Below are 24,016 nucleotides of genomic sequence, written 5' to 3' on the forward strand. Positions count from 1 at the left end.
TGTACCGAGCAAACATAATGTCCCTTGATAATCTCATTAGGTGTGTTTTGATCAATATCCAGAGCAAGTAGCCATTTCTTCATCCGGTCAGCGTTTTCTATGAAACATCATGGTATTACCTGGTCTCCTGTTTATTGTCACAGCTCTTTACAATACAGCGAAAATCCATGATTGTAAACTACGCTTTTACTATTTATAAATTGCTGACTCTGTAACCCAAACTCTGAACGAACTCTCTGCTCCTCACCTCGGCGCGTCTCAGGTGCTGCGGTTATCACTCCGCCCAAGTAGCAGTGCTTCGCCTTCAGAGAATATAGTTCCCAGTATTTATACGGTTAAAATATGTCTGTGTCTCATGTGACTTTGTTTTTTGTACACTCTGTGACTATACAAATCACAACATGTAAATAGGAAAATGTTTGCGTTATTTTGTCACTTATTTGGATTAGTATGCTAGCTGCAACCATTTACATCCAGTCTTTGTGCTAAGCTAGGCTAGTGGTGGGTGCGTCAAACAGACTTATAGCACGCACGGAGATGAAAAAAAGTATGTATGGACTTATCTAACTCTGGGGGATAAGGTGAATAGGCTAAAGTCCCAAAAAGTCGGAGTGTTCCTTTAACACTTTTCACTCATGTTTGTAGTTCTAACCGAATCCTCGTCCATTGTGGGCAATATTAGCCGTTAACGTGCGCATCGATCTAAACTTCGGATTCTGACCGGAAATAGTAGACCATCCGGGTATCTTAGCAACACTCATTTCAACATACTACGATTTGGGACGTACTAATTCTACTTTCGAATACTGTTTAGGACGGATAGTGTGCGAATTGGGAGGCAGCACAGATGTCTTACGGCGGAGTCTCTAACGTCATCACCGGCGGCCATCTTGTCACAGGCAAGCTTTCTGGCGGGCTCTGTGGTTCCTGATGTAAGGCGAGTGATCTTCACGAACACAAATGCTCTTATCTCGCTGAAATCTTGACGGATTTACAAACGGTTTGGTTTCTTACAAACGTTATTAACGTGGCAATAAATCTGGATGCTTGAACATGTTGAAATATATAATATTATATTAAGTATGCAGTGTCATAACTACATCTCTGACGTTTATAACAAAGCAACCCTTTTGAAAATCAGTAGAAAATGGAGCAAGTTATGGTTATTTAAAAAGTACATGCAGCATTAAAACACTGACTGTGACAAGATGGCCGCCAGGTGCGGACGTCGACCTCCATTGGCCAGCAGCGCGGACGAGACATCTAGCCTTTATTATGTATATCTATGGATTCATCCAGTTATGAAACAAGGGACGTCTTTATGAGTGAGTCATTGAATCAACATTCAAACTGATTTTAAACGGTTAATTCTAATTAATGAAACAATTCGACATAGACTGCAGCATTTGAACCTCAAGTAAATTGCGTTATTTTATTTTTGTTATGAAACAAAAACAATCGTGACTCTCAATTTATCCAGAATTGTCCAGCTCTAGTTTTACAACAATATTTGCAGTAAAACCATTGCCAACTCCAAAATTAACCATGGTTTTACTACAGTAACTATCGATTATATTATTATTATAGATAGGGTTTTGTAGTCAAATCATACACAAAAAAAGTATACTGTGGGAGAAATAATAAAGGATGATTTTAATTGTTTTCATAATAAAAATGCCTTTTATTATCACTTATAATGATTATAGATCTCAGCAGTAAGATTCACCAGATTAGTATTAGAAGCTGCAGGCTAATATTGTGTTTTCTGAAGGACATAAGTGTGATTTACTGTATTTTTGCAGCAGTTATGGAATAAAGCAGATCAACTCTTCAAATGTTTCGCGTTTCTGCCATCTAGTGTCTGAGGACAGCTTTACACACTGCTCAGTTCATCAACATGATGAACACTAATATTCTTATATCTACAGGCTACTCTTCAAATACATTGGATGAAATATTAAATGTAGTTATGCTTATATACTGTAGGCTATAATTGTGTACTTATAGGCCTAAGAATTAGATGACATATTAAACTTAGCTATATATTTATAGCCTACTGTATAATAATAGGCCTTAAATATATACAGAAATAAGTTAAATTAAATTGAAGAAAAACAGAAATATAAACGTATACACTGTAAAAAATCATTGTAAGTAAAACGAAGATTATTGAAGTACGTTTCACAAGAAAATACCATTTCAGTCTTTCTATTTAAAAATTTAATGTTTATTTAAATGTTTTTTGCTGTTTCTTTATTTATTTGTGAAATTTAAGTTTATCTATCTATCTATCTATCTAACGTTATCTATCTATCTATCTATCTATCTATCTATCTATCTATCTATCTATCTATCTATCTATCCTATCGCAAAGTTTGTTTTCCACAAATGTAAATCAAGTCAATTATGATTATATTCTTAACTCATTATTCTCCGTGACCCGGACCTTCTTTAACGATTTAATGTAATTTTTTCGTCGACATTCATGATGAAAGCAGACACTCTGATGAAAGTCAACGGTTTTTCGCGCGCAACGAGAAAATAGCTACGGTACACGACATGGGCCAAAATAAACGATGATATAGTCTATACGTGTAGATAATACCACAATTCACGAAAAGAAAATGGAAAAACAGTCAGTCTGTTCGTGAATTTGTAAATTAAATGTTTGTGAATTATTTATTTTTTTACCTGTTCAAGAAAGAAAGCTTATAGAAACCTGTGTTTTCTTGCCATTTTTTTCGCGGTACATAATTTTGTCAACACATTGAAACCGGAAAAAACGTTTTACCTTGATGAATCTGAGGTGGCGATATATAATATATAATCATAATAATAATATATATATTTAATCAGGGTGGCAGCTTTAAATCCGCCCCTGCATGCCTGCGTCACTCATGAATATTAATAATGCCATGATGACGGCAAGCCGCTCGCATCATTAGCCTATTCATATTAATGAATATTATTCATAATATTATGAATAATATTCATGTAATTATAATCATATCGTTTATTTATTTTTATTTTCCACAACAAAAGCTCTGTTCGACGACGAGGTGGCCGAGTGGTTAAGGCGATGGACTGCTAATCCATTGTGCTCTGCACGCGTGGGTTCGAATCCCATCCTCGTCGGCTGGTTTTGGGCGGGAATAATTACTGTTTATATGGTTAACTTACTGTAAAAGTCTTCACTTTGGGGCCAGTTGCATTAACAGCCATTATGGTAAAACTGCGACTGAAGAGCTGTTCTGACCAACACTGAGAAGTAATCAGTCAGTAACACTTTACAATAAGGTTCATTAGTTAATGTATTAACTAACAATGAACAATACATTTGATACAGTATTTATTCATCTTAATGTTAGTTAATAAAGTACAGCTGTTCATTGTTTGTGCATGTTAGTTCAGTGCATTAACTAATGTTAACAAGATTTTAATTAAGTTGTAGATGTTGAAATTAACATTAACAAAGATGAATAAATGGTGTATAAGAGCAATTCATGCTAACTAATGTTAACTAATGAACCTTATTGTAGTTACCAATCAGTCTTTTTGGTATTAAAATACACCAATCTGTGTTTTAATGCAACTGACTTAAAAAAAAAAAAAGCATGAGCATAGGTGTGTGTGTGTGTGTGTGAAAAATACTCTGGTAAATAATTTTGATATGAAGCAACATATTTTCTTATGTGGCATTAATGAAATGAACTGCTTTTCATATTTGTATTCTATAATTCTTATTGTGTTGTATTGGTGTGGACTGGAAGCTTCATAACCTAGAAAAACTCATGGAAAGTTATAAAAAACTCCAGCATAATTACATATATGGCACACACAAACTAAACCATGGTTTTATTATACAGGAGTCATTCCCAATCTGCACATTTATTTTGTAGATATATCAACTAATTAGTAAACCAAACCCTCTCTTCTGTCAGGGATTTGCTTCCTTTACCCGACACATTTGATGTAGTTTTACTCCGCATCCCTTTGGTCAACATCACTTGTGCATTGATGAGATGCCCACTTTATTTTAAATGATCACAGCTCAAGTCTCTGCAAGCAAACTCATCTTTATTTCAATGGACACTCATCGTTAACTTTAATGATATCCAGGTGTGTTCTCCAGTGAGTAAACCAGTTTATGTTGATAGAAACGAAGCATAACTAACTACTAATAATCCACCAGTTTACTCAAATCAAAACTCTTTTCATTCCCTCCAGAATCAGACGCATTGCAACTTTTGAACAAAGAAAAACATGTTTATTGGACTTTCCAAAGTAACTTCATGACGTCAGGATGGATGTTGACTCCGCATCACGGAAGTTCAGCCGTCCACAGGTTTAGTCCAGCTGGAGTCAGAGAGAGGAGACAACAGGTCAGTTTTAGAAGTCATACAGCGAAACATTTGTAAAAAGTGCACACTCATGTCAGCTTGACCACATTCTGAACAGCATAAACACTTATGCAATAAGATGCATGAATAAATTGCGATAAAAAAGCATGCATTGCGATAAAAAAGCATGCATTGCGATAAAAAAGCATGCATTGCGATAAAAAAGCATGCATTGCGATAAAAAAGCATGCATTGCGATAAAAAAGCATGCATTGTGATAAAAAAGCATGCATTGCGATAAAAAAGCGTGCATTGCGATAAAAAAGCATGCATTGCGATAAAAAAGCATGCATTGCGATAAAAAAGCATGCATTGCGATAAAAAAGCATGCATTGCGATAAAAAGCATGCATGAATTGCAATAAGCATGCATGAATAAATTGCAAAAAATAATAATGCATGAATTGCAGACAAAAAAATGTGCATTAATTGTGATAAATTGCGTGACATAAAGTGCAGCACTTGCCTTGACGAAGCCGATGTCTTTGGCGTACTGCCTGAAGCACTGGCGGCACATGTTGAGTCCGTACTTGCGGATCAGACCGTGCCGGTTGGAACACACTCGGCTGGGGGGAAAACCAACAGGTTAGAATAGAAATGCATGAAAATGAACAGTAACGTATTAAAATTATAAAATACAAATGTGCATTTCATAACTAATTTTACAGATGACCAAAAAAACTAAAGTGATTAATGTACACAAACACAATCAATACTTAATTAGCTCCTGGCTCAAGCTTTGTGATTGAGGTTTAAAATGCATTAGTAAAATTATAAAAAGCAAACTATATTAAATTACTTTTAGATTAATGATCTGCAATCAGCCTTGCCTATTAAAAAAAGTCAACTTCAAACTGTAATATGTAATATTTGGGCAGAGATTCATACGTCTATATTATAAAAGTACTTTATTCTCTTTTCGACATGCATGTGGAAATATGTCAGATTTCTGCGCTAATGTGATGCTTTTTAAAATGTTGTAGATTTAAGGAGCAAATGAGAATAGATCAAATTACTGAATATATTTTGAGACAAAGGTCTTAATGATTTTCAAGGTAATTAAAGAAACCGTTTATCAACAACCGACGAATATGTAGAAGTATGATAATTAAGGCACAATAATTAACACTATAATAAACAGCTGACTGACTTTTACACTGTTGACATGTTCAGACTCAGAAGGAAGATATTATATATAAAGTTAGGTGTCCATCTTAGAGATAAATCACCATAATTATAATGAAACTATTTTAAAAAAGTCTATAAAAATCACTAATACTAACAAAAATACAGGAAGAAAATAAATCTTTACAGTAGTAACAATGAATTATATTATATGATTACTACTGTAAATCTAGACTTTTCTTCCTGTATTTTTGTTACAGTCTTAATGATTTTCAAGGTAATTAAAAACAGTTTATCAGCAACAGAATAATATGTAAAAGTATTTTAGGCACTTTAAAATCTTAAAAGTAATTAAGGCACAATAATTAACAGGATAATAAACTGCTGACTTTTTACACTGTTGACATGGTCAGACTCAGAAGGAAAATATTATATATTAAGTCAGGTGTCCATCTTAGATACCACAATTATAATGAAACCATATTTAAAAATATATATTAATCATATCATAAAATAATTAATTGTTACTACTGTAAATCCAAATTTCTCTTCTATTTCCTGTATTTTTATGTCACCATCTTAATTACTAGCTTTATTAATCAAAAATGAATTATTTTGTTTATCCAAATACACTGAAAATAGTACACACTTAGCTAAAATTATTGTTTTGAACAAGTATTGACTTTAACTTTAGAAAATACATGATTTTAGCTCGAGTTTCTTTCTCCCATCGCCAGCTCACACATTTATAATATTCTTAACCACTTTCTACACACACATCTGCTGCTCCATCAGTGTTTAACACACACACACACACATCTATCATTCCTCAATCTTACACTAACGTTACGGCAGGATTGAAAAGCACATTTCTTAAGGTGTGCCTTCAGCCACATTACATTAATTACACGAAAGACGTTAGTTATACGCTGTAATCGTTCTTAATGCTGAATCTTCTTCAAAAACACGTATTTTAGAGAAATATCGCCTCAGAAGCTTCTGTTAGTGTCCTACACATCTCCCCCAGACTATGAGATGAGCTCAGCTCGAGCAGGAGAAGACGCGCGGCCGCCATGTTGGTTCGCATGTGCTTCACGTTCCCGAGGAGATAACAAACACTAACTCGGGCCGAGCGAGCCGAGCTCACGCGTTTGCCGAAGCCTTCACATTAAACACACGAGAGAAGCAGAACTGACCAGGATCGGGATCCCTGGCCGTATTTTCTCGGATGACTCCAGTAGAGCTGCTGATGGCCCATCTCGTCTCTCTCAATCGGGATGTCGAAAAGGAAGTTGAGCTCGTGCGCATGTGCAAAAAATACGCTCTTCTTCTACGGAATGTGAAGCATCCGGTGTCAACGTCGAAGACTGCGACGCGTAGTGGCTGCTTAGTGAAACCGTGTTTTTTATTAATGTACGTGTATTTATTTATTTATTTATTTCGTGATATTCGTAAACGAGATAAATGCATCATTATTTCAAAATAGGACTTCAGCTTCCATTTCTGCATCCTTATAGTGTCATGTCACGTGCCACACTTTTATTTATTTTCTTTTTAATGTAAATTAAATGATTCAGACATTGACAGTGAAACCGTTAGATTCTCTTTAGAGTATTTAGACATATAACCTGGAATAAAACTTGTTTTTTTGTGTGAATCATACTGTTTAAATAATAAAATAAAAGAGGTTACATTTACAATTTTGACATGGTATAGCCTATATAAGTGCGTTAGAGAGCTTTCATTTAGAAATGTATTATTTATGTAATTTTTGTTCAGTAGAAAAATAATCAAGTTTTTGTTTTGTGATTGTATAAACACAAAGGTTTTTTTTTTGTCTGGATGTGGAAAATATAATTATAAGGAAAACAAATGTTATAATTAAATTCAATAGTTTTGATACATGTATGTATTGTTCCAATGAAAGTAATAATAATAATAATAATTTAACTTTAATTGTACAACTTTTTATTATCTTGGGGAAATTTCACATATAAACAATAAGAAATGATCCAAGCCCAATTTTATTAATTTTCTTCAGGAGAATAAGGATTATTGCGCCAGTCGAGAACACTGTCTTTATCTTTATCTTTAATGAATACACAGTGAATATGAATATATTAATCAATTTGTTCACTCTGGCATGTTTTTCTGTTATTGGATGTATTAAGATGTAAATTCTATATAGACTATACTACTAAAGTTCGTTGGATAATACAAAATAAAATAGAAATATTATCTTTAGACTTTATTTAGCAGCCAAAACCCAAGCAAAATAAATGTTAAATGAATATCTCCAAGTAGTCTGTCACAAATGTCACTGAAAATGCGTTTCGTTATTGACACCGATTCAGGAAGTAACAACTCTATTCATGTTCTCCAAAAGATTTTGAACAATAACTTATGAACATTTAGAGACAGACATCATACTGTGAGCCACGAGGAGGTTGATAATCGATGTATTTGCTTCTGTTGATCCCGCGTCAGCCTGCATTATTTCAGCTTATTATTTAACAGCAGAATTCTTGGTGAAGACTACATTACCCATAATGCAATACAGAAAAATACACCAATCAGTGAGTCGAAAAAAGCAACACGCGCGAAAATAGCATTTAGCTCCGCCCACTCCCATGAAGAACCGCGAATCGACTTGATCTCTCTCAAAATACTTAAATGTTTATATATCATATTTTGAAATATACTTAAAATATATCGTATATATATATATATTTATTTATTTGCAATGCTTCAAGGGGTTTGTATTTCTTTCCCTCACTAAAGCTATAAGTACACAGTCACAGTCCTTTCAAAAACTTGTTTTCCTTCAAATCAAAGTTTGTAATATTGTGATTCTCCTTGTAGCTGGTTGGCTTGCTTTATGGTTTATAATGCTTTAACTAATAATTTTTTTAAATCCCTATGGGGAACATGAATGGGAAAAATACAGAAAAAGTGGGCGGGGACAAATGCACTATATGTACTGTGCTGTATTCATAAACCAGTGACATATTATTTGAGGGTACGTTTGCACAACAATTATGTACTAAAAAAAAAGTACTTTTTTTCCTTTGCGTTTTTCGCAAACTGACGACAACGTTGTCAAAATGGCCCCCTTTCAAGTGGATCCGCGAAAACGATTACACATGCTGTATTCTGCTGCCAGGCCAGTAGGTGGCGATGTCACAAAGAAGCACTACTCACCTGTAGACCGACCACTTAATACACATGCGCATGACGTCACAGTTTACACAAATTAATATTTTTGTAGTTTACACGGAGACAATAACGGTATCGTTGTCAAAAAAAAATCGCACTTTGAAACCGTTTTCAAAAGTTTGTGTTTGCAGGCCCTCAAACGCAGTTGTCGCGCAAATAAACTAGCCTGGCTCCGCCCTCCTACGTGCTTCCGCTCAATTTTCATTTCCCTTCAGAACTACGTCTGGGTTTGCGGTGTATTCTTGGGTTTTCTCCAGTCAATTTTAACCGGTCCAATCAGCGAACAGAGGGAGTGGCTGAGAACGATGACGTTGAGGTCGTGCGCTAGTTTGAGTCGTCATTCGTCATGACCAAACGTTAGTGATTGGTTATGGCAGATCCAGAGCGGCTCTGGGCAGATCCAATAGTTTTAAACTTCAATCGAGGAAGTTAACGCTTGTCAATGGAGAGAGGCCAGACTCTCTGTACAGATGAGATGTAGGAGAGTCCGGTAGGACCAGGCTACAAATGAACGGCCAAAACGCGAAAAGTTTGTCCATTTTTAGTTGAAAGCGGTATTGTGTAAATGGGCCCCAAAGATGTGCCCAAAAACAATAACGTCTCCGCCTAGTGGTTGCGATGGCAAACTACACAAAATAGCGTAATGTATTTTTAACTATTTAATTGATCTGGCGAAAAAAACTAAATGTTTAAACTAAATAAAAACTAAACTTTTAAAACGTATGTAACTCTACAGGTAAAATGTCATAGATTGCATGTTTTCTGACAAGGTGAAAATGTTGTAAATTAGTGGAAGTGAAATGACATCATAATGATCGCTAAATATGTCTAAACCTTTATTTATACAGCGATTTTTACAATACAGAGTGTTAAAAGACCGAACACGTAATACATATGCGCATGACGTCATAGTTTTCACAAATTAATATTTTTGTAGTTCACCCGGAGACAATAACGGTATCGTTGTCAAAAAAAAAAAATCGCACTTTGAAACCCGTTTTCAAAAGTTTGCGTTTGCAGGCCTTCAAAACACAGTTGTCGCGCAAATAAACGCCAAAAACGCGTAAAGTTTGTCCATTTTTAGTTGAAAACGGTGTTGTGTAAATGGGCCCAAAAGATGTGCCCAAAAACGTCTCCGCCTAGTGGTTGCGATGGCACACTACACAAAAAGCGTCATGTATTTTTAACTATTTAATTGATCTGGCGAAAAAAACTAAATGTAAACTAAATAAAAACGAAACTTTAAAAACGTATGTAACTCTACAGGTAAAATCTCATAGATTGCATGTTTTCTGACAAGATGAAAATGTTGTAAATTAGTGGAAGTGAAATTACATCATAATGATCGCTAAATATAGAAACCTTTATTTATACAGCGCTTTTTACAGTACAGAGTGTTTCAAAGCAGCTTTACAGAGATGACATGAAAATAATGCAACAAAGTGTGTTTCCAGAAGAGAATAGCGTCACAGTCCGGCTTCAGTAAGATCAGTGATGGTTCATTTTTGTTGTAAAAAAAAAAGTTATTAATTTAGTTAATTTATTTATATAGTCGCTCTGGAGAAAACAGTGATGTCATCGTCCAGCTCAGCTCAGTTCTCTAATGGTGTCAATGCAGGCAGATAAATAATATTGTCGAATATTAAAAATGAAACGTATGTATAATAACATAATTTCCCTCAGAAGTGTAAAGCGCGAGTTGTGTGTGTGGGGAGTGTGACATCATCAGGCGCGCGCTGACAGCCGAAGCCCCCGGAGGTTTGAGGAACTGAGGGAGCCTGAGCAACATGACACACTTGAATTAAAATGCGCTTTTTATGTGGATATGACAGCCGCCTTACATGCCTGCATCAGCGGTGAGGCTTTTATTCTCTTCGCGTGTGTGTTTCTCGTGCATGTGAATGCGGCAGCTCATATTCTGCCTTACAAATCGATAGCAGCGAAGCTAACTAGTGTCAAGTGCATCATCAAAAACACACACATCGGCATGCATACACATGCATCGAGTATCTGCCGTTTGAAATGAGGATTATCAACCAAACCTAGAGGTGTTAGTTAGTGAATGCGGTGTTTGTGCTTTTATGTGTGTTCTGGCTCGCGCAGCTGCTTGCTTTAGCTCGAGCATGAAGCTGCAATGCATGCGTGTGCACGAGCTTCCGTCATACTTTCTTATTTTTTAAACTTTAACCAGTGCATATTATGCGTGTAGGCAAACTCTTTGGCTTCCCTGAAGCCGTGGAGTTGCATGCATTGGTGAGCAGTCCCGCAGATGTGCTGTAAACACGGGTCGTGTGTTGTGCTGTTGATGCGCCTGACCGCGGTTGTATTTCCCGCAGGTTTATTAATAGCCGATCTGGTCAGCGAAATACGAATGCATGCTTTGACATCGATCAAGGCTCTCAGTGTTGTCTGTAGAAATCACTGGGTTTCTGTAGAAATCACCGAGTCCTGCTGACTCACTGCGACTGTTAGGAATCATCTGAACTTGATTGATTCAACATGTTTCACATATTTAGTTTTGCCCGTTTGGAGAGGTTCAAAATATAGAGTCATGATTTCAGAGGTTTTTATGTTGCTGTGGGTCAGATCACATTGGTTTTTTGTTTATCTTAGACGGTGTTTACTGGCCAGATTAGACATTGACAGTATAGACCAAACACAACATAGAGAGTCAGTAAATGAAAGTATAAAATGTGTAATCTATTTGCAATAATGCCTTTCTATTGATCTCTCTTTCTTAGTTGTTAATGTAGTCACGTGTAAGCTACAGTCAGTGACCACTGTTGCATCTTACTGTTTTTTAATCTCTTGCCATGAGTATTGCACACTTAGGTAAAGTTGGTTTTATATTCGCATATTCGCACATTCGCGGACTTCCGCGTTCAATAACTCGTGAACTAAACGTTGTTGCTACACAAAACACCTATCACATATAACTACACATATAACACCAGAAGCTACAACCTATTTTTCCTCAAAACGATCTTTCCTTCGCAGTGGACAAAATACATTGATCTCTATGCGCAGGCTTCTAAGAAGGGACCATCTGCAAAGTGCAAACCTGAAGGAAAGCTCGTTTTGAGGAAGATTAAAATATTGAAACTATGTTATTTGTGTAGGAACAATATTCAGCTCACGAGATATTGAATATCTCGGTGAATATATGAATATAAAACCAAATTTACCCAAGGTTCAGACTGGATCATGACCTTCAGTACCACATACGTGGACAGCGCCACGAACATAGTCAAGTTTAAAAAAAAAAAGTTGCCAAACAGGGTAAACATAGTTTTAGGTTTGATATTTGATGCGTATTCACCTAGACTGCTTTAGTTTACTTTTGTGTATTCTACATACAGTACGCAAATATTTTTATGTAAAACTTACAGTAATTCACCAAATGGATTTTTTCATGTTCCAAAGGTTGTAGTACTTTCCTAGTGACCAGATTGACTTACTACAGGTCAAATTGTGACAACAACTCCCTTACTGTACGTACAATTGACAAATAAGTTTATGAAAAAATTACTGTGATTCGCTGTAAGTATTTTTTCGTGTTTCAAAGGTTGTAGTACTTTCCTAGTGACCAGACTGACTTACTACAGTGACATTTTGACAATACCACCCTTACTGTACGTACAATTGACAAATATGTTTATGAAAAAATTACTGTAATTCGCTGTAAGTATTTTTTCGCGTTTCAAAGGTTGTAGTACTTTCCTAGTGACCAGACTGACTTACTACAGTGACATTTTGACAATACCACCCTTACTGTACGTACAATTGACAAATGTTTGTGAAAAATTACTGTAATTCACCTAAAGTATTTTTTCGTGTTCCTAAGGGCGTAGTGCTTTCCTAATGACCTGACTGACTTACTACAGGTGAAATTTTGCCAATAACTCCCTTACTGTACATACAGTACACAAACATTCAGGCTAACCATAAGCTACATTAGCATTAAGCTAATTTAGCTTGCTAATCTGGTTAACATGCTTTTGTGTTCTCATTCTTACATTGAAGCCTCTCCTCGGCAGTTTAGACAGTGTCAACTGAGTGGCACAAGCTGCTAAACCACGTACCACGATCCCCGAACCATTCCGGTCGTGGGTTCGAATCCTGTGTGGCACATGCCCAGACCGCAAGAGGTACTGTGGCCTTAAGTGGTGGAAAAGTTGCTTCTTTTCCAGATATGGTGTCTATATGTGAAGGAACTCAATAAATACCAACATGCAGCAAATGTATATAAAAATGTATAATTTTGAGTTGCTTCTCACTTGAAGTATGGACCTTATGCACAAAAACACAACTTCCCAGTGGCGCAATGAGATGAGAGTCAGGCATCTGACCCAGAGATAGTGGGTTCAAGCCCGTGTGGACCGACTTTATAAAATTGTGTGTAATGTTGTGTCATATCGATTCCTTTATTATTTAACATTGTACTAATCTTTCTTCCTCTTGGGTTAGAAATAAGTTTGTCTTGTTCATTATGTGTTCATTCTCATCTGAACTTCTGTTCATTTTGAGTTAATTTTCACCTGTACTTCTGAACCAGCTGTTTTTTCATGTATGTTAAATTTCTGCTGTTTTTACTCTTCCTGCTCTTGCTGCTGCTTCAGGGGCTTGGCCCCGTATCGCTGCTTGCAGCTATATTTCCACTTGTTCCTTAACCTGTAACCAAGAATACTAACACACACAGACACAGTTTCTTCAAGATTGGATTTGGCCAGGCTTTAACAATAAACAGGATAGTCTTCTCAAAATATCAAGATAACATGTTCTTTCTCTCCAGGAGAGAACACTTTAAATCAACTGTAAAGTAAAGACTTTAACTAAGAAATGGTCTCTCAACTATAGACTTCAATGACCCCTGCTGAGACCATTGCTATCAGGGTACCCTAGAAAAGCAGATGGATGTAGTAACACCTGTTAAAGAAGTCCATATTTCATCTCTGGAATCCAGGCTAAATGAGCAAGCACTGTTACTGCATTCCTGGCATGGGCCAGACCCTTCAGTCACACCTCAAATATCAAATACAGACATTTAAAGGATACATTAAATAACATTTTCGATAATCACACTGGTAATTTCTATAACAAAGTAAAATCTCATAAGCCTAGAGAAGTCATTCAACTCATTTGATATTTAGAAGGAAAACTATTGATAAATACCTTGATTAAAATCACTCATTAGATATACATTGAAGCAGCAGTGGATTCTAGAATCCACTTCTTCGGGACTTCATAACAAAAAGTAAACTTGAATCATTACACTAAGGGTGTTGCTTATTTATAATGTTGAAAATATGATTAAGCTAAAATCTTTACCGTTATTTTAATCAATGAAAGAAATGTGTTGTACAAGGAACAGCAGTTCTAATACTTACTTTTATCTAAAACATTTATCAAAATGAATTGAGTAGAGTGATCACTAGGAACATACTATAATCTTTGGAACGTGGAACAAGCTGAAATTACAGTAATTTTTCATAATAATATGTATGTAGGGTACTTACAGTAAGGCAGATATTGGCAATATTTAAACTGTAGTAAGTCAGTCTAATCACTAGGAAAGTACTACAACCTTTGGAATATAAAAAAAAAACATTATAGGTGAATTACAGTTTATTACATAAACATATGTAATAAACATGTAATAATGTGTATTACATAAACATATTTGATGATTGTACAGTAAGGGAGGTATTGTCAATTTGACCTGTAGTAAGTCAGTCTGGTCACTAGGAAAGTACTACAACCTTTGAAACACGAAAAAATACTTACAGTGAATTACAGTAATTTTTTCATAAACTTATTTGTCAATTGTACGTACAGTAAGGGTGGTATTGTCAAAATGTCACCTGTATTAAGTCAGTCGGGTCACTAGGAAAGTACTACAACCTTTGGAACATGAAAAAATACTTACGGTGAATTACAGTAATTATTTCATAAACATATTTGATAATTGTACGTACAGTAAGCGAGGTATTGTCACAATTTGACCTGTAGTAAGTCAGTCTGGTCATTAGGAAAGTACTACAACCTTTGAAACACGAAAAAATACTTACAGTGAATTACAGTAATTTTTTCATAAACTTATTTGTCAATTGTACGTACAGTAAGGGTGGTATTGTCACAATTTGACCTGTAGTAAGTCAGTCTGGTCACTAGGAAATTACTACAACCTTTGGAACATGAAAAAATACTTACGGTGAATTACAGTAATTCTTTCATAAACATATTTGATAATTGTACGTACAGTAAGCGAGGTATTGTCACAATTTCACCTGTAGTAAGTCAGTCCTTTCACTAGGAAAGTACTACAACCTTTGGAATATTAAAAAAAAAATCACTATAGGTGAATTACAGTTTATTTCACAAACATATGCAATAAAAATATGTAATAATATATGTAATAATATGTTTATTACATAAACATATTTGATAATTGTACAGTAAGCGAGGTATTGTCAAAATTTCACCTGTAGTAAGTCAGTCTGGTCCGCAGGAAAGCACTACAGCCTTTTGAACACGAAAAAAAACTTACTGTGAATTACTGTAATTTTTAAAAAAACATATTTGTCAATTGTATGTACAGTAAGGGAGTTTTTGTAAAACATACCACCTGTAGTAAGTCAGACTGGTCACTGGGAACATGCTACAACCTTCGGATAGTAAAAAATCCCTTTGGTGAATTAATGTAATTTTATTCTAAAAAGTACTTATGTAAATGATGTACAGTGAGGCAGGTTTCCTAAATACAATCATTATAATGCACTTTTTATTGTTGCTAAAGTACAATCAATAGCATTAGAACACACAATGTGAGAGATATTTGCTGGTACATCTGTAGTTTGCAAAAATGTAGTTGTCTGTTTTCACACAATGAAAAAAAGAGACAACTTTTTAGACGGTCCCTATCTTGTTCACCGCACTACATTGGACATTCAGTGAACATTCGCAAGTTTGTATGCCATTAAAACAATACTTGCCCATTTTGATCGATTGTGGAAAATGTTGTAGTTCACCATCCTTGTCCTAAAGATCATGTAGCTGCTTTTATTTTGCAAATATATGCTTTATTGCATATGTTATTGAGACACTTTTTAAGCAAAAAAGTGTGAATGTGCGAATATAAAACCAACTTTACCTAAGTGTATTGCACTGCTTAAAGGGATAGTTCACCCCAAAAATGAAAATTATCCCATAATTTTCTCACCATCATCAAGCCATCCTAGGCGTATATGACTTTCTTCTTTCAGCCGAATACACAATCAGCGTTATATTAAAGGGATAGTTCACTTTGAAATGAAATGTTGGTGTGTTTTATCTTACCTGAAGTGCATCAAGATGTCGGTGTCTTTGTCTCCGCAGGAGTTTCAATTTTGATATTTTTAGGTCAAACCGTTCTTGTCTGTCAGTCATATAATGCAGGTCTATAGGCACTGTCTCCAAAAGCATGCAGAGAAAAGTCCAAATTACACAATTCCCCATCGTAAGTGCACACTGATGGCCTAAGACACGAAACAAGCGGTTTGTGTGAGAAAACCAACAGTATTTATATCGTTTTTATCTCTTTTTACACAACCACGTCCAAGTGATCTGTTTACACCGGATTTCTTCCCCGGAAACTAATCTAACCGCCTTCGATTGGACGTTGCATTTTTAAACTCAGCAGAAACGCGTGTGATTGGCTGGACGGCTCAACGTCAGGGGCGGATCTAGAAAAAAAATCACGGGGTGGCAAGCAGGGTCAGGGATAATTTCTGGGGTGGCGAATATTTATAGCGGGGGTACGCAAGTTTTGCTTGATCGCAAGGCAATTTTTCCGTTTAGGTGAAGGCTGAGCCTCCCAAACTTATATAGAAATAGTAGAATTGTCCATATTATAAGTAGTTTTTCAGATACAATTGTAACTTTTGTAAAAAAAAAAAAAAAAATCATCATCTTGGGAGCCACAGGAGTTGGCACCTGGCTCCTTATTTAGCTATAAAGTTATTATAATTCTTTGTCCTGTAAAAAAGTACTAACTGAGAGTGAGCCTCTGTAAGCACCCATAGCTTCTAGAGCAGATGTGAGACATCACATTTGTTATACAGACCAAAAGAACAATTAAATTAATCAGGCTTTGAAGATCTGGATTGCAACTAGCCTAGTCCTTGAAACAATGCATTTATAAAGTGCCAGGTTGATGACTACACTAGAATTTATACAGTTCCAGACAAGGACAAAACCTGGAAGACTTTTCCAAACCAGGACTAAACATGGAATGCACCACTAGGTCTAATCTGGGACTAAAAAAAAATTAGTCATATGGTTTTCAAAAAAAAAACCTTGTGGTTTTATTTATTTTAAAGCTTGAGTAAGCAAACTGTACTTTTTATGTAGGCTAATTTATGTAATAAATAGAACCTTATTGTAAAGTGTTACTGATTAGTTATACACCGATTCAGACGTCTCCTGAGTTCACTGTTGGAAAGATCAGTTGTTTTAACCATTCATTAAAATGAATCGGTTCAAATGAGTCATTAGTTCGCGAATTGGACGTGTCATGCGCGTTGTGTGATTATCCCAGCAGAAGGACTTGGACATCCAATATTTCTGTCAACACAGAAAACATTTCATCACTGGATATTTTTTTCCCCGTTTAATTAAAGTGTTGTTTTATGTCAGCTGAATGTCCAGAACGCTTTTCAGGAAAAAAAAAAAATCTCCGAATGCTCCACATGAAACTTTGGTCTTCCGACCTTTTACCACCGTGTCGATTTATTTTGATTAATATGTGTGAGGGAGAGAAAGCAAGACAGCGCTTTGGAGACGGTGAAGTCTTGTTTACACTTTCGCCTGGCTCCGAAAAGAGAGAGAGTGCGCGCGCGCGACCGCCTCTCTCTCTCTCTCTGCTCGTTCTTTCAGTTAAACATGCGCCACAAGCGCGGCAGTTCGTCTACATTACTCACCGATCAAATAAGACTTTGGCGGGACAAAATTTCACTTTGGAGGGCGCTAAAACAAGTTCAATGCAGGAAAATTCATGCGTGAATTTAACTTAGTAGCCGGCCTGGCTGACATCAATGGGGTGGCAGCTGGGGTGGCAAGACCTTTACTAGGGGTGGCAGCTGCCACCCCGTGCCACCCCAGTAGATCCGCCCCTGCTCAACGTATGCCTTTGATTGGCCTGAACAATGAAGCGAGTCGTGTGTCAAGATAGAAGGCTTACAAATTGGGAATAAGTGAAAACTCAACACTCCCGGATGAGTTCGTGCGAGCTTAGGCCATCAATGTGCACTTACGATGGGGAATTGTGTAATGTGGACTTTTCTCTGCATGCTTTTGGAGACAGTGCCTATAGACCTGCATTATATGACTGACAGACAAGAACGGTTTGACCTAAAAATATAAAAACTGAAACTACTGCGGAGACAAAGACACCGACATCTTGGAGGAACTTCAGGTAAGATAAAACACACCAACATTTAATTTCAAAGTGAACTATCCCTTTAATGGTAGTGAATGGTAACTGAGTTTTTGAATCCCATAAAAGTGCATCCATCATCCATCATAAAAGTAATCCACACGACTCCCGGTTAATAAAGGCCTTCTGAAGCCAAGCCATGCGTTTGTGTAAGAAAAATATCAATATTTATAACTTTATGAACTATAATCAGTGGCTTCTGGTAACGATCATATGCGAGTCTAGTTCCGGCTGAAGAGTGACCTTTGACCCCGACACATGACCTCTGACCTGACGCATGACCTCTGACCCTACGCATGACGTAGGAGTAACGTAAGCTCAGCTGAGAGTCCGCGGTTCAAAAAACAAACTCAAGCTCCTCCCACAATTTTTTTTTTTTGACTTCTAATTTATGCCCATTGTTTTGTTTTGCACGATCTTAAGCGATTCCACGTTCATCAATACGTCATGGTTCGGGTCAGAGGTCACTTTTCCGCCGGAACTAGACTTGCATCTGGCCGTTACCAAAAGCCAGTCATTCTAGGTTTATAAAGTTATAAATATGGATCATTTTCTTACACAAACGCATGGCTTGGCTTCAGAAGGCCTTTATTAACCCCTGGAGTCGTGTGGATTACTTTTATGATGGACAGATACACTTATGATGGACAGATGCACTTTTATGATGGATGGATGCACTTTTATGGTATTCAAAAACTCAGGAGCTATTATTCACTCCCATTACAAAGCTGGGAAGAGCCAAGATATTTTTAATATAACTCTGATTGTGTTCGGCTGATAGAAGAAAGTCATTTACACCTAGGATGGCTTGATGGTGAGTAGCCTAAATTATGGGATCATTTACATGTTTGGGTGAACTATCCCTTTAAGCTCTCAAGTTAAAAACAGTTTCTCTTTAGAAAAGAATGGTAAGACCTCTGTGTTCATAATAATTAGGGCTACGTAAAAAATCCTGAATTCTGAATATCAAACTGATATCGATTCCTAAATCCCAAGAAACGATTATTCTGTCCTGTTTTCAGTTGATTAATGAACGGCTTTGTTACTTTGAATATGAAACAAAAACAACTTCTCAGATTTCAAATTCTGTCCTCAGTTCAAGAGACGCGCGTAAACCGATCGGCTCCACTTTAATACCAGTTACAGCGAGAAATAAACATTAATGAACATCAGAAGGAATGTTGAAAGATACAGAACAACTTCCTGAAATCAACCATGACTCGTGTAATCGCTCAATCAGTGGAAAGACGTCTATAAAACAATATGTAACCTCACGTTTACCTCATAAAACATATTCAGTGAGCATAACTCGTTAGTCAGCTATTGGGAAATGAATTCTAGAGGGGAGCATTTTGCTAAATATATGCACCATATTACACATTATAATTTGTAATGTTCTTAATATTTAATGCATGTTTGAATAAATCCGTCAAGTTGACAGCCACCCTTTAAATGTTTATATTTCAAAAAATTAATTGGAGTAGAAATACAATTGTAATTGTACAGTTAATATTACAATATTTAGTGTTTATATACAAATCAGTTAGCTAATTTTAACCTTTAATATTATAGTAATGTAGTACAAATTTACTCCCATGTATTGTTTACTGCATTAGAGATTTTTTTCCCTTGAGAAAATGTGTACCTGATGTATATATATATAGCCTATATCCAAGATAATTTATATCGAATTGAATCGTGAAATTTGTCTCAATAATACCCAGCCCTAATAATAATGCTATGTAAACATTGATACAAAATGCCATGGTACAGAAATCTGTTTACATGTTTTCATCTGATTGTAGAGTTTAAACATTTATAATTGTGTCGAATCTTTTTAGATTGGCGAAATTCTTCTGTATTTGAAACACGATACTCTATATGTTATTGTCTGCAGTTTATCTATGCGGCTCTGTTCTGTTGTACTCTTCTAATTAGCAGCTCTTCAGGTTAGATCCGCAGAGCCCAGTAATCAGGTCTGGACCCCTGTGAGTTTATGCTTTAGTTGCCTAAGAATCTAGGGCCACGTTTGCTATATTAATACTGTTAATCTCATGCTTCTTATGGCACTCAGTAGAGAAAGGTTTGATGGATCAGAATGTTGTAGATCATAGATGTTGTTGCGTTTGAAAAACCATAGTTTTTAATGTGCAGCCATAAAACTAGAAGACGATCATAGAATATGCCTTGATTTTTCAGCAAATAATCCTTTCTTGGAAGTTTTAGGAGAACAATGCTTTGCAGGTGCAGAGTTGTATTTTTGTGTGTTCTTTGTACTTTGTCATTTTATGTAGGCTAACGGTGCATGGCTTTTCAAAGTTACAAAATCTATTCCATTGTTTACAATGAATATTAAAGTCCCCCTGTAGTCAATAACTTTATCCTGTAAAACTCATATTTGATCACCAAAATGACAATTTTGTCTTAAATTTTTTTAATGCTTGAATGTAACTCGACACCCTTGCTTCATTTAGTGTGCACGGTTCTATGAATATGCAAATGAGCCCCGCCTCCATTCACTCAATCACTCAGAGATCCACTGGTGGACGATCACACGTTGATCTGATTGGTCAAGGTAGTGTGTGACGTCAGAAACACCAGCGATTTCAAACCGTGTTTTTGAGACTGTCTTTGGTTCACTGCAGTTTTAAGCAGAAAATACTCAGCAATGCTGTCGACTTATGAACTTACACATGGTGTGTGTTAAAGCAGATTAATAACACCACATACACAACATTAAAAGCTGGATTCTCACCACAGGGGGACTTTAATATTTTGATATTTTGTAATAATGTTTAGAGATATTAAACTGAATGCACAAAAAAACAGACCATGCTAATTAAAATCATTTTCTGAATTTATTTCCCTCAGGTTATAAAAGGCGACCCATTTGCCTCTGAGAAAATGCCTTATGGGAAACGCTATCATTCAAATACATTCCAGAATTAGAGGACCAAGAATAAGCTGCATTTTCTATGCTAACATTTTGTACCCAATCTGCTGGAGCAGACCTTTTTTGCATCGCCAACCTGCCGTCCTCGTCTCCAGAATCGCTTCACCGACCGTCCCGCAGGGCGACTGCCTATCATGAGATTCCGAATTTACAAGCGAAAGGTGGTAATACTGACTCTAGTGGTGGTAATCTGTGGATTCGCCGTCTGGAATAGTGGTAAGCCGAAGAAGGCAAGTGCCGTGTTTCCCAAGGATTTGGAGACAGGTAAGCGTAGCAGCGCCGCTGGTCAGCTGCAGGTAACAATACCAGTAACCCGGAAACCCGTCAACGAGACTCTACCGGAGAAACAACAAGTAGTCGCCAAGCCCGAAGTAGACAACACGACTCTCGTGTACAGAGGGATCGTGTTTCAGCTCAACTTTGACCAGACCCTAAAAAACGAGGAAAAGTTTCACAACGTGCGCCAGAAGGACGACCTTGTCGTCGTCGTTCAGGTTCACAACCGCCCCGAGTACCTACGGCTTTTGGTGGACAGCTTGAGAAAAGCGAAAGGAATCGAGAAAGTCTTGCTGATATTCAGCCATGACTTCTGGTCTCCGGAAATCAACCAGATAGTCGCGTCTGTCGATTTCTGTTTGGTCCTTCAGATATTCTTCCCCTTTAGCATCCAACTTTATCCTCAAGAGTTTCCCGGGAATGATCCCAGAGATTGCCCTCGAGACATTTCCAAAAAAGATGCCTTAACGTTAGGCTGCATAAACGCAGAGTACCCGGACTCTTTCGGCCACTATCGGGAAGCCAAGTTCTCGCAGACCAAACATCACTGGTGGTGGAAGTTGCACTTTGTGTGGGATCGAGTCCGAGTGTTGAAGGATCACCAAGGACTTTTATTGCTCATCGAAGAGGACCACTACCTCGCTCCCGACTTTCAACACCTTCTCAAAATGATGGTGTCCCTAAAGAAAGAACAGTGTCCTGACTGCGATATCTTGTCTCTGGGAAGCTACGGACACACCAGCTACTCCAGCAAAGCCAACAAAGTGGAGGTGAAAGCGTGGAAGTCCACCGAGCACAACATGGGAATGGTGTTGAACAGAGATACGTACCAGAAACTCCTCAGATGCACTGATGCCTTCTGCACCTACGACGACTACAACTGGGATTGGTCGTTGCAATACCTTACCGTGGCTTGTTTGCCCACGTTCCTGAAGGTCATGGTGAGCGAGGCGCCTCGCATTTTCCATGCCGGCGACTGTGGCATGCACCACAAGAAGTCGGCTTGCATGCCGACCAGCCAGAAGACAAAGATCGAGAACATTCTCCAGAGCAGCGGGAACCAGTTGTTCCCTAAACAGCTGCTCATCACAAAGAGACTCCCTTCTTCTGGAGCCAAAGGACTGGCTCCTCACGTCAAAAACGGAGGTTGGGGAGACATCAGGGACCATGAACTCTGCAAGAGCTACCTTCGATTACAGTGACGTTATATTTTCTCCTTTTTGTTGTTTTTGCATCCTCTAATGAAAGCCTTTAAGAGTTCTTTATGGACTACTTCTTCTTATTGCCTGTTTTATTGAAATATTCCAAATAATAATAAAAAAAAAGTATGTGACGTTTGGATTTGGTGGTTATGAGCATCATTGAAGTATTATCACTGGGAAAAAAAGTGTTATTGTTGTCACTCTTATATCTATTATTAAAGACTAGCATTTTTGTGCCATTTCAAAGACAACATTTGTATATATGATTTTAAAATCTGCAAAAGCATGAACTTTCTTATAATTATGTATATGTGTGTGTGTATATATACAGACCTGCAGACAGTGTGCTTTGGATCATTAGGGGCTTTCGCACTGGGTAGTTGTAAGAACTCAATTATAGGAACTAGCCACCAAGGTGGTCCCCCAAAAACTAAAGTCTCCCCTATAGGGCCATTTTCTGTTGCATTCACACCGCCAGTAGGAACTCTGAAGTGACGTAACTTACGACCTGCTGTTCTGGTGTGTGTTTCCCGTACAACGGCGTAACTCGCTGCTTAACCACCACAGTACGATGCATCGTTGAAGAAATCAAGTAGCTAGTCTCGACTGTTTCCCGAAACCGTATTGTCGCAAATTGGTCGTTCAACCATGTTGGTTAATGAAGTCACACATGTGTTGGAATGATAACTACTTTTAATTAATCTGTTTTACATCAAATTAACGCTAGATGTTTTGCTATAAATTACGCGCATGGCATCTGAGGACTATTTCTCAGTTATTTTCCTTCATTTCCAGATTCACTCATAGACTCGTTCTTACGCACTAGAGCTCGTTCACACATGCGCACTCTTCAAAAACTACGCTTTAAATCTCTTGACAAACTAAAAGATGTAAATTACATTTGTATGTATTCTAAATAAAAGATACAGTTTGTACTGAATGTCCGCTTGCTTATTTAGCTCAAGATAAAGAGTCCACATGCCATGCAAACGAGAAAATCTGCTTCTAACCACAGATCGAGATCCGTCGTTCAAACACACAACTCTGCGATCTTGTTTGCAAATGTTCGCTGGTTTCGGGAAACACCGACTCGTTGAACTGCTGATAACGACAGAACTTGCGACCACACTTGGCTAACGATGCTTTCGGGAAACACATCGCTGGTTGTTGTGCGGGACTGAGGAACGGCTCAGAGCTTGAGCACTTAGCGCTCGCATTCTCCATCTTCCTTAGTTTACAATCTGTTTAACAGTCCTATCTAATACGGTATTATAATGGGAGATCTCGTAAATTGAAATCGGGAGAACAGACCACAAATGTATTTTACGTTTCTATACGTAAAATTGAGGTTGAACGCGCCAAAAAGCGTAACC

At 37.1% G+C, this 24,016-nt stretch overlaps 2 protein-coding genes across 2 annotated transcripts; one reads left to right on the plus strand and one right to left on the minus strand.

Annotated features, from left to right (window-relative positions):
• Positions 1-4,245: 4,245 nt before the first annotated feature.
• On the minus strand, positions 4,246-6,918 carry rps29 (ribosomal protein S29). Its single transcript, XM_079584065.1, has 3 exons — positions 6,721-6,918; positions 4,866-4,965; positions 4,246-4,356 (listed from the first exon to the last, which is right to left on the minus strand). The coding sequence occupies exons 1-3, from the start codon at positions 6,780-6,782 to the stop codon at positions 4,348-4,350; spliced, it is 171 nt and encodes a 56-aa protein (XP_079440191.1). The 5' UTR covers positions 6,783-6,918; the 3' UTR covers positions 4,246-4,347.
• Positions 6,919-10,323: 3,405 nt separating this feature from the next.
• mgat2 (alpha-1,6-mannosyl-glycoprotein 2-beta-N-acetylglucosaminyltransferase) lies at positions 10,324-22,782 on the plus strand. Its single transcript, XM_079584069.1, has 2 exons — positions 10,324-10,596; positions 21,084-22,782. Exon 2 carries the CDS (start codon positions 21,300-21,302, stop codon positions 22,641-22,643), a length of 1,344 nt encoding a protein of 447 aa, XP_079440195.1. The 5' UTR covers positions 10,324-10,596; positions 21,084-21,299; the 3' UTR covers positions 22,644-22,782.
• The last annotated feature ends 1,234 nt before the right edge of the window (positions 22,783-24,016 follow it).

The sequence above is a fragment of the Phoxinus phoxinus genome (genome assembly GCF_949152265.1).
Source record: "Phoxinus phoxinus genome assembly, chromosome: 16".
NCBI classification, from domain to species: domain Eukaryota; kingdom Metazoa; phylum Chordata; class Actinopteri; order Cypriniformes; family Leuciscidae; genus Phoxinus; species Phoxinus phoxinus.

Coding starts and splice junctions, on each gene's coding strand:
- rps29 (XM_079584065.1), bottom strand. CDS start 6,782: ATGGGCCATCAGCAGCTCTACTGGAGTCATCCGAGAAAATACGGCCAG. Junction 4,966..6,720: donor GGCCAGGGATCCCGATCCTG/GTCAGTTCTGCT, acceptor TTTTCCCCCCAG/CCGAGTGTGTTCCAACCGGC.
- mgat2 (XM_079584069.1), top strand. CDS start 21,300: ATGAGATTCCGAATTTACAAGCGAAAGGTGGTAATACTGACTCTAGTG.